Source organism: Halyomorpha halys, unplaced genomic scaffold (genome assembly GCF_000696795.3).
Source record: "Halyomorpha halys isolate HHAL.00 unplaced genomic scaffold, Hhal_1.1 Scaffold61.1, whole genome shotgun sequence".
NCBI lineage: Eukaryota > Metazoa > Arthropoda > Insecta > Hemiptera > Pentatomidae > Halyomorpha > Halyomorpha halys.
Genome location: NW_027110400.1, coordinates 355,523 through 365,604, shown reverse-complemented (window position 1 = coordinate 365,604; position 10,082 = coordinate 355,523). Strand labels below are relative to the sequence as shown.

General features: G+C 26.7%; 1 protein-coding gene across 1 annotated transcript; it reads right to left on the bottom strand.

The window, feature by feature from the left end:
• Nucleotides 1–173: 173 nt before the first annotated feature.
• Nucleotides 174–6,624, bottom strand: Csl4 (exosome component 1 Csl4). Its single transcript, XM_014438591.2, has 6 exons — nucleotides 6,510–6,624; nucleotides 5,424–5,539; nucleotides 4,422–4,496; nucleotides 2,351–2,524; nucleotides 1,200–1,281; nucleotides 174–378 (listed from the first exon to the last, which is right to left on the bottom strand). Exons 1-6 carry the CDS (start codon nucleotides 6,529–6,531, stop codon nucleotides 260–262), a joined length of 588 nt encoding a protein of 195 aa, XP_014294077.1. The 5' UTR covers nucleotides 6,532–6,624; the 3' UTR covers nucleotides 174–259.
• Between the last annotated feature and the right edge of the window lie 3,458 nt (nucleotides 6,625–10,082).

Here is a 10,082-nt window from a genome sequence, read left to right as displayed (position 1 = left end):
TATATATAGACATATATACTATTGTCAGATGTAAATTAAATTCCTCAAATGTTATCAGTTTATACAACATTTTATCAGAGCCAAATTGAAATATTTCATTATTCAGTGTATAATGCTATATAAACCAATCTTTATCTCATCTTATATCTGCTAAATTGGATTAGTGGACGAGAAAGGTTAAAGAATTAGTTGTATTTTCTATTTATTTAACAAATATACAAAATTATACATAATGAGAAGATATTAATCCATCCTTTCTTCATTTATCTTTATCTACTTTGTCACTTTCTGGTAAAACTCGGGCAACTTTCCTGAATTCTTTATTATAAGTCATGGGACACTGCATTTCAGTCCAGCTGATTGGGACCATCTGAGCATCTGAAAACATAAAATAAAATAAAATAATAATAATAAAATACAAAACACTACATAAAAATAATTTTTAAAAATAAATGGATGTTGTCAAAATTTATTTCTTATTACATTGTAAAAATATGAAAAACTAGAATCATATAAAACCTCAGCCTTGTTGGTATAATTGCTTTTAAGATGATAAACTCCAAAACTGATTATTTAACATCAGGTTGTTACAAGGATCCTTGTGCATAAGAGTTTCAGTGACAGAAATCCTTATTTAACATTATTATTTATGCAATTTATATAATGTCAGATAGTTTAATAACCTGTTAAAATTTAATTAATTACTGTTAACTATCTCAGTAGAAAATAGGAAAAGTACATGAATAAACCTAAAGTCAATATTCATATAGCATTTTAAATTAAAATATCATTATAAAAAAAAACTGGTATTTTAAATAAATGAAACTTTTTTGTACAAGTATTAGTAAAAAAAAAAAAAAAAAAATAACCCTCAATATATACAGAACAATCAGCAAAACTTACAAGGGCTTGGAAAGTTTATTATGAGGCATTAAGATCAGTGTCTTCTAGAGTTGATGTCAATATATTTTTACATATACATATCAACCATGTTTAAAATTAATATGACAAGAAATAACTTTCTAATCTTACGATAAAATTCTATTTATTATTGTACTCCAAATATACCTTTCTGCATTACTATCTGAGACTTTAAGTACACCAAAAAGACTATAATATTTACTCTATCAAAAAAATTAATCATAATAACATAAATAATAAAAATATTTTTCTTCTTAACTGAAATAAAATTAACAAACCTGCATCACTGTAAGCAATAGCGACTCCCAGCTCATTCTCAGCAGTAGTGAGCTGATATGACTGAAGCTCCTTTATGGGTAACTAACAGAATGTGTTAAGGAAAATATTCTTTAGAAAGCTGAAAAGTTTTCAAGAGGAAATATTATGAAAATAAGTTATTTTTTTTTTAAATGTTTATAAGTATTGATGTATTAGCAATTTTGACCAGTTGAAATTCATAAAAAAACTATTTGACTATTTATCAATAATGGATGGTGTGTTATTTTTCAATTTGGCCAAGCAAGTGCACTTTTATTTTTTCGTATGACATTATGTATATTAGTCTAAATAAGCAGAACATTCTTCCCAAATTATTACAAAAATTCAAATTGAATTGATTAAATAGAACTAACTTAAGTTAGTGGATAAAAAAAAAAAGTGAGGTTTGTTTTAATGAAGGATGTTATGAATATTGCTAAAATATATTCGGTAAATGAATATTCCATAACAGAGGAGACATGGTGTACTATCATCACCACTGAAAAAATCTAAGTTTTAAGGTATGAATAATAAACTACAGTATATTTGTTGCCAAGATTCATGATGCTGTCCATTTCATAGTCCTGATAGAGACCATAGTAGCATAGCAAGAATGCCATAGCAGAGAAATAAATAAATTAACAGGGTGACCTATAACTTTGAGCAATGCTTGATAAACATACCTTGCATTAATTACAACTCAATAAATCTAAAAAAGTATTATAAACATGCTTTTTAATGACCTATATTTTAATTTTAACTGATAAAATTTCACTTAGAAAAAGATAGTTAGGATGATGGTCAAGATTAAACCTAAAAATAGATTAAATAATTATTTAATTAATGCTGGCATTCAATAGTAAATAATGACAAACCTTTTATGACATTTTCTATGTTGGAACAATACAGAAAAAATACAATATAAAATAAAAGAGTATTTTTTCTTCTTTAGATTTTGCTTACACCAACCCATGAAATTACAAGATATTGAACACAGCAATAATTTAGATATTCTAAAGACAATAACACAATGATTAATGATACACAAAATAATTTATAAATTAATTTAAAAAAATTATAATTTTATTATTGAAATAATTTAAAATTTTTATAACTTATAAAAAAAGGATACAACTCTGGCAAGTATTATATCTCCAGGTCGAAAGCTTTTATGAATTTCTATTTGGTCTTTGTTAGTCGCCTGAACCTCTTCTCTGTTTATTAAGGCCCTCAATGGTTTTTCTAAGGGTGTATCGCGTATACATTTGATGGCACATCGAGCATATCGCTGAGTGATTACGGAAACCTGCACATATAAATATATAAAGCAAACAGACAAATATGCAATTCTACAACCTAAAAAAAAAATTTATATACCACCAATTACATTGCATACTAGCTCCTTAATCTCAATTTCACTTTTAATTTGATTTGTGAATCAAATTTCTCTTAAGTACACTTAAGTAGACAATAGAAATCTATATTTCTGTATTAAAAGAATCATAATGGAATAAATTTTTACCTGGTTTCCCCATTTAATTTATTAAATTGAAATCACAGATCAACTACCAACTTCTTCAAAAATTTTACTGACTTTTTTGAAAATTTTAACGACTGGTACTTTTTTTACAACAAATAATTTCAATGAAGTAAAAACATTTCAAAAAAATTGAAATAAACATTAAAATTCTAGTTTCTAAGTTATGAAATTGCAGATCACAATCACAGGTTTATTTTCAATAAACAAAATAATGCTTCCTTTACTAAATGACTTCTTGGATAATTAATTTTTTCAATTCCCAGCTTACCACCTCCCCTCCAAGTCCCTTTTAAACAACACACTCGGTTTCAATTTCAGTTTGTTGCTTACTTTCTGTATATGCTGTGTGTAATATTTATTACTATTTAAAATAACACAAGTAAGTGTATCGCTTTCTTCAAAGTTTATGAAATTGAATAAAAGTAGTGAATTTAAAATATTTGGAGATAAGACAATATAGAATAAATTGTATGAAATAATGAATTGTACAATATTATGCAACAAACTCACTTTCATTAACACCCATCTTAGTTATATGTCATCAGTTGAAGACAGGGTTCAGTACCCAATCTCAGCAAACAAGTTTGTTGTTAGATGAAAGTTTCAAATTATTGACCCAATACAAGGAGAATGTAGTTCCTAGGATACCAGCCCAAATAGCAAAAACTTTGAAACATAACAGTAAAGCTTTTTGTGAAGAATTCAGGACACTCTATACTGGAAGATTTAGAAATGTATCTAGTAATTACTAATAATAAAGAGCATGTTACAAACAGTTTGTTTTAATACATTTACATACTTGTTTCTTATTTATAATGATGTCTTTTAATTATTTTAATATTCATTAATGTTTCAAAACCAATTAAACAGAACTTTCCACTTCAAGCCCCTTTTGAACATCATTAGACAATAGCGCGAAACTACACATTGTACTGAACAATGACAAGTACATGAAATACAGGTAATTTTCTCCTTTTTAGTTCAATATTGGTTCACTTTTTGCATATAAAATATACAGCTAAACATCTTTAAATGTACAATAAGACAACTAAAATATACTAATAATTCCACTAAAGGTCCTGAATAAAGAAAGAAATAGCAGAAGGGATTGAAAATTGAACACATTTTTTTTCTTATTTTCATAAATAAAACATGTAAATAATTAAAATGGGTAATAAACTTAACAGTTACAATCATAATATGAAACACTTTCTAAACTAAAATATCAAAATTATAAAACATACAATCAGTAACATAAAAGAAAAACAACAATCATTTGATTTAAAAAGGATGAAAAGTTTCCAGTAATAAAACAATAAATAAATCAAACACAAACGACAAAATAAACAATTTTTCCATCAATTATAAAAACTGTTTCATGTTTGGTTTTGGATAGGTCAATCCGAGATTTTAACTTTGGATTAAAATACGCACTTACTTTTGACATTTAAAAAATAATAAATATTACCTCTCATAAGGAAAACAAGCAAAAAACTAAATTTGAAGCGAAGTATAATATTTGGAACAGACACAAAAAAGGAGTGTAATTTTGGGAAATGCAAAAATCTATACCAATTGTGAGACGTGAATCATTGAAGGTAGAGTTTATTATATTAATTGTAGATATCAATCAATTATATTATATCTAAGATTCAAATCATACCTCTGCAGTCACAACATCGCCGGGATTTGGGACTATATTTTGCCCCTTGTCTGTTTGCACTTCCACAACAAATACCTGGGAATATTTAAAAAAAAATTATTAACTAATACAAATTAATAAACAAAATCATGAAAAAAACTATAATCAATATTCTAGTATTGATAGTATATAATCAAGTCCAAAAACTTGATAATTCTAAGAGAAACCTTTCCCAATTATAAATAAAATTGAACTTCTTGAAGTACATCAATTACAACAGGATAAAGCTTTATATGTAGAAGTCTCTGTAAGTGGAATCTGAAAGATGAAAAGACCCTACAACTCATAGTTTAGACAAATCTAATTTTTGGAGAGATGATGCCTACACTTGTTTATTATACATTGAGGTTACTGCACTTGCCCCCTCACTTAACTCTGACTGTTAAGGTTTGCTTCATGATTTAATGAGTTTCTAACACTTTTGAAATGTGTCAATGAAGCAATTTTTGATTCTTACACCTAACTGATCAGAAAATTGAACAGCTCAAAATTGATTTTCAGTAAACTCGATAACAATTAAAAATATCTCAAAACTTTGATAGCTTAAAGTAAAATCGATCTACCTCCAACAAGGACTTTTTGACTATAAATATAAAATACTAATGTTATCTACCCATTAATAGAAATTTTGAAAAAGTATCATTTTAAGAAATAAGAATTAGCACTTTCTGGAGACTTTGAATATCAATTCTAAACAAAAATATATTGATATGTGATATACACTGAAAAATTGGAATAATTAGAAAGATATCAAATAAAATTTTATAATAATATAACTTTAATTTATTTTATAAAAATCTTGAAGGAACCAAGTTAATTCAGGAGAGATAGCCAATCTCTACCAACTAAACTTCAAAATAACTCAATATTAATTATATTACAAGAAATATACTTATAAAAAAAACAAAACAAATAGAATTTATAAACTACACTTAAAAAAATTATATTATTATTATCATTTACCTTTTCTTTTTCAGTTATTTTAACAATGCCCGCCAAACTTGAGTATATGTATCCTTTTCGCTCGTATGTTCCAGTTCCAGGTATATGTGTGTCACCAGCCAAACACAACCTTGTTCCTAAAAAAATTGTTTGGCTCTGCATTACTTAAAATATTAGTTTCTTAATTGCTGATCTGATTTTTCCTAAGAGTTCATCCATCAAACAACAGTATTAAACCTTTAGAGTTTTAGATATAAAACAAAACTATGAGAGTTGTACAGTTGTTTGTGCATGAGTCAGCGAGGTCAGATAAGTTTAATGAATAAATAAAAAATGGAAACTTAATGAAGAATGCATTTAAATACTACGTGCTTAATTTATTTATTTTCTTTCTTAGCCTACAAGAATATAGAATAAGACAAAATAAAATTGGGCAGGAAAATGCAAATTAGGTATCAAGGACCACCAAGGTGGTTTTTTTTTACCAAAAAAAAAAAAATGTAATCAAAGATTTGGAGATATATGTAATCAAAGATTTGAGCAGCACCAAACTAATCAAATCCATAAATTAACAAGTCACACCATAAAAAGAATACTCAGTATCTGGTAACTAAATATCAAAGGTGGTTTTCGAGAAACATTGTCTAAATCTTTTCAAGTCACATAGTTCACACTTCGTAAATCAGAGTCAAATTCAAAGGTTTGTAAGGTTATATTCCAGTTACATAAAGTTTGGGTACTTCATATTTTAGATAATCAAATAATTAGGTTAAAATACAAACCACTAAAGTTCACTAACAGTAACTAGATATATACAATGTATTTTCAGCAGCAGATAATTAGGTCCTTTAATTTATAAGATCATAAAAAAGTCAAGAGTTCAATTTAATTTAAGCTAATTGGATATTTAAAATTCATTTTACACACAATTTATATTAACTGACAAAAAATATAAACAGAATTAATTTCAATTATTTGCCTAACACTAAAATTGAGTGTTAGCCTTTAGGTCGATGAATGTTAATAAAATTCGAATAAATATATACGTATACATACCAAACATTAATAAACTGCCTTAAGGTAATTAAAAATTAACAATTAACTTACCAGGTACACAAAAATGAATCATTTCAAACTGTATTGGTTTTCAACAAACCTCAACTCGTGTTCAAGTGTTTATAACCTTAATATGAGTAAACTCCTTGATGCTAGAGAAACCTATGAGCGTGCGAGTGTACTAATCAACATTTTACAAAATTCAGAGGAACATGAAATGTTAGTAAAACAATAAAAAAACAAATAGAGGTTTGAAAATTATTTAGATATGAATAGTACTTTCGAACATAAATCATTATAATATGAGCCATTGTAACTATTTCACTGTTCCTTAAACTACTGACACCAATTTATGTAAATTTGTAAATAAATTCTAAATTGAAATTGTAAGGATTGAAAACTATGATTAACTAAAAAATAGCTAAGCTTTTTTCAATGAAACCTGAAAAAACAAATAAATATAATTATGATATATACAAATGAAATTCAACCTAGTTTTATTTTTTTAAATAAATGTACTAATTTTTTTTTAATTTATTAAATTTGAAATTAAAAATATGAGGCACTCGGCTATAATGCATAGTAACTGAAAAAATGAAAACTTTCCTAATATTAAAATGTGGAGTATCTTAAACTAGAAGTCACTTAACAATTTACACATAAACACAATTTAATGCCAACATTTTAATATCAACAATATTCTTTTAAAAATATAAATTTCCAAAAAATAGTCCAAAACGTTTACGAAATCAGTCCTAAAGTATTTAAAGTCCAATAACTCTAATTTACAATGTCAGATCCTATGTTTTACAACCGAATGTCTCATATTTCAAACTGACAGTTCCTCTAAATCTACTTGTAAAAATACAAAACTTGGAACGCTAAATAAAGGCTTGATGCATTTTGTTTGAAATATATATACTTTTCTCTTCCATTGATGGTACATAATCACATGTAGTGATTTTTAGAAAAGAGTAAAACATATAGGGTAACCTCTAAGGCAGTCTTAAAAATTTTTGATTAAAGAACTTAAATTGTTCTGTTAATGTCTGATTCATAATGCTGCTCTGTGAGGGCAAATTCCCCCATCCCCTTTCCCATTCTTTGATAACAATAAATTAACACATCGGGTGGAATGTTAAATATATTATTTTTAGACCTACAATTTTATTTCTAAATATGGAATGATAATGAAAATTAAGTACTAGGTGTGATGAAAATTATTGCTTTTAGAGCTATTATAACTAAAAGTGTGCATTTAAAAATATCTCCTTAAATTTAGGTATATAAAAAATTTGGTATAAAAAAGATTGGGTATATAATACAAATTATATTTAAATTAGTTGGATGGTATTTCAAATTGAGTTTAAACAAAGAAATATTTTAAACTGACTTCTCAAAGAAAATTATTGTCGAGATAGTAATATTTTTTAAACTAACATCTTTAGCAAAATTGTCACTATTATTTAATATATTTTCATTATTTTGATAATATCCAAATATTTTAAAATTTAATATATCCTTTTTTAATATCCATAATACTTATGAATTACAGTGAAAGATTACTTAAAATAAAATTAATTTTAAACTTTTGCTCATAATTTTTGTTTTTCTACAAATTTTCTAATAATTACCAAACGAATTTGGATGGTATAGGTAGTAATGTAGAAAAACTAAACATTTTGAGACAATTAAGAAAAAAAAGTTTCTTCTTTAATTACGAGCGTCTTAAGGTATTGTGATTTGCAAAACAAAAAATGAGGTCTCGGTCACATAACCAACCGTCCCTCTGCCTTCAAAGGAAGGATGGATTCCCTTACGAGAGGGTAGTTTGAAATGCGTTGAAGTAACGCACCTTATCTGGATTTGAACCCAGATTGTGGAGTCCAGAGTCCCGAGATTTACCTCGGTTCTACACCCTCCTGCGATAAACGGTCATCTTGGCAGTACATACGTTACAATATAATCATGAGAACAATGTTAGCTTCCATCATTCAAGAGTATATAAAAATATTTCAGCCTATGATAAAAAATTGAGTACATTGAACGACTTGAAAACATGATGCAGAAAAAAAACAGTTATTTCACGAAAAATTTGTATTACTTTAGAGAAAAATATATATAGTTATTAGTCAAAATTTATGACTCTGCCAACCATAATTAGGGGGAATATAAAATGGACTGTTTCAAAACGTTGACAAAAAAAAATTTTCAATCCAACATCATTTAAAGTAGAGTAAATTTACTAATTTACGAGCTCTAAGTGAGCTATTTATTATGTTCAATAGTTCCAGATACACTTTTTAAAAAGTAACATTTAATAACGAAAAATCAATAGTTAGTGAACTTGTTTTGGGCAAAAGTATATATATTTCAAGAGCTATTAGATGTAAAGATGTCATTCAGAACTCTAATTGAAGCTAGTTGAATGTACAGTAAAGTGGATTATAACGTTCATTTTCGTAGGAGTAACAGTTGCAATATTTACCAAATGTTGTTTTCTAATTATTTGGACAAAACTTTTGGTTTATAAAAACTGTGTATCAGGTATTACTAGACTTACAGATGTCTATTAGCACTCGACTTAAAGGTAATTGGATGAACTATGAAGTAGTTTATAACGTTGATTTCGCAGGATTATTAGTTTCCATAACATTAGTCAAAATAAATTCACAAAACATTGATTTTTCTTTAGATGAAAAAATTTAGCTTTTTTAAAAATAGTAATCTTGAAAACTATTGGACGTAAAGAGCTCATATTTTAGAAATTTTACTACACTATATAATAATGCGTTATTGAGTTTTTTAGTGTCGGTAGTTTTAAGGATATGGAGCTCGGAATGAAAAATGAGCAATAATTTTGAACGTGCGTGCATCTTGAATACTTTAATATTTACTTTTTAATTAAATTTACTGCATCGCTTGTTAAGTTTAAGGTAAAAACAGAACCATTTTCTAAAAATAAATAATGCACAATTTTTATTTCTTTAAAAACCCAAAATAGTAACATAAACTCGTAAATCAGAATTGTGAAATGGAAAAATGAGTTCGCCGATTTAACATAAACACTCCTGTTAAAACAAAACTTTTATATATAAGTTTTTCGTCATTTTCCATTACCTTTTTCGACTTTATATGCTACATATTATTTTTTCTAAAATCTTTGGCTTCCCAAGGATACATAATACGTCCAAATTATTACTATATTTCAGAAATGTTTCCAACCTGGAAAAATATTTTTCTTCTTATCTCCTTAAGTTAATTATCAAATCTTTTCATAGTTTATCTACTTTTCATTAATAAAAAAAAAATGTGAGATTGTTAATTATTTTAAAAAAAAATTAAGGATAGTTCAGAAGTTGTTTTGGAAATTGGATATTTGAGCCCTGTTAAAACTCAAGGAGACTAAAACCTGGCTGATATTGAAGAATATTTAATTTTTCATTGATGTACCCAGTTTAATAAAAATTGTGGAGAGAAGCCAAAGGTCACTACAGAAGTCATAGGTAGTCTTTCCTACACATGATCTGGTTTGTAAACCTAGATTTTCAACTAGCCTCCTGTTGTGCATTCTGTATGCAAGGAATCAGAGATATATATTCTTTGAAACAAGAACATTAAGAG

Excerpts from the sequence above, each read along its gene's own strand:
- Csl4 (XM_014438591.2), bottom strand. The coding sequence starts at position 6,531 with ATGATTCATTTTTGTGTACCTG. Across the intron at positions 4,497-5,423 it reads AAATAACTGAAAAAGAAAAG|GTATTTGTTGTGGAAGTGCA; the intron begins GTAAATGATAAT and ends AAATATTCCCAG. Across the intron at positions 379-1,199 it reads TATTGCTTACAGTGATGCAG|ATGCTCAGATGGTCCCAATC; the intron begins GTTTGTTAATTT and ends TTATGTTTTCAG.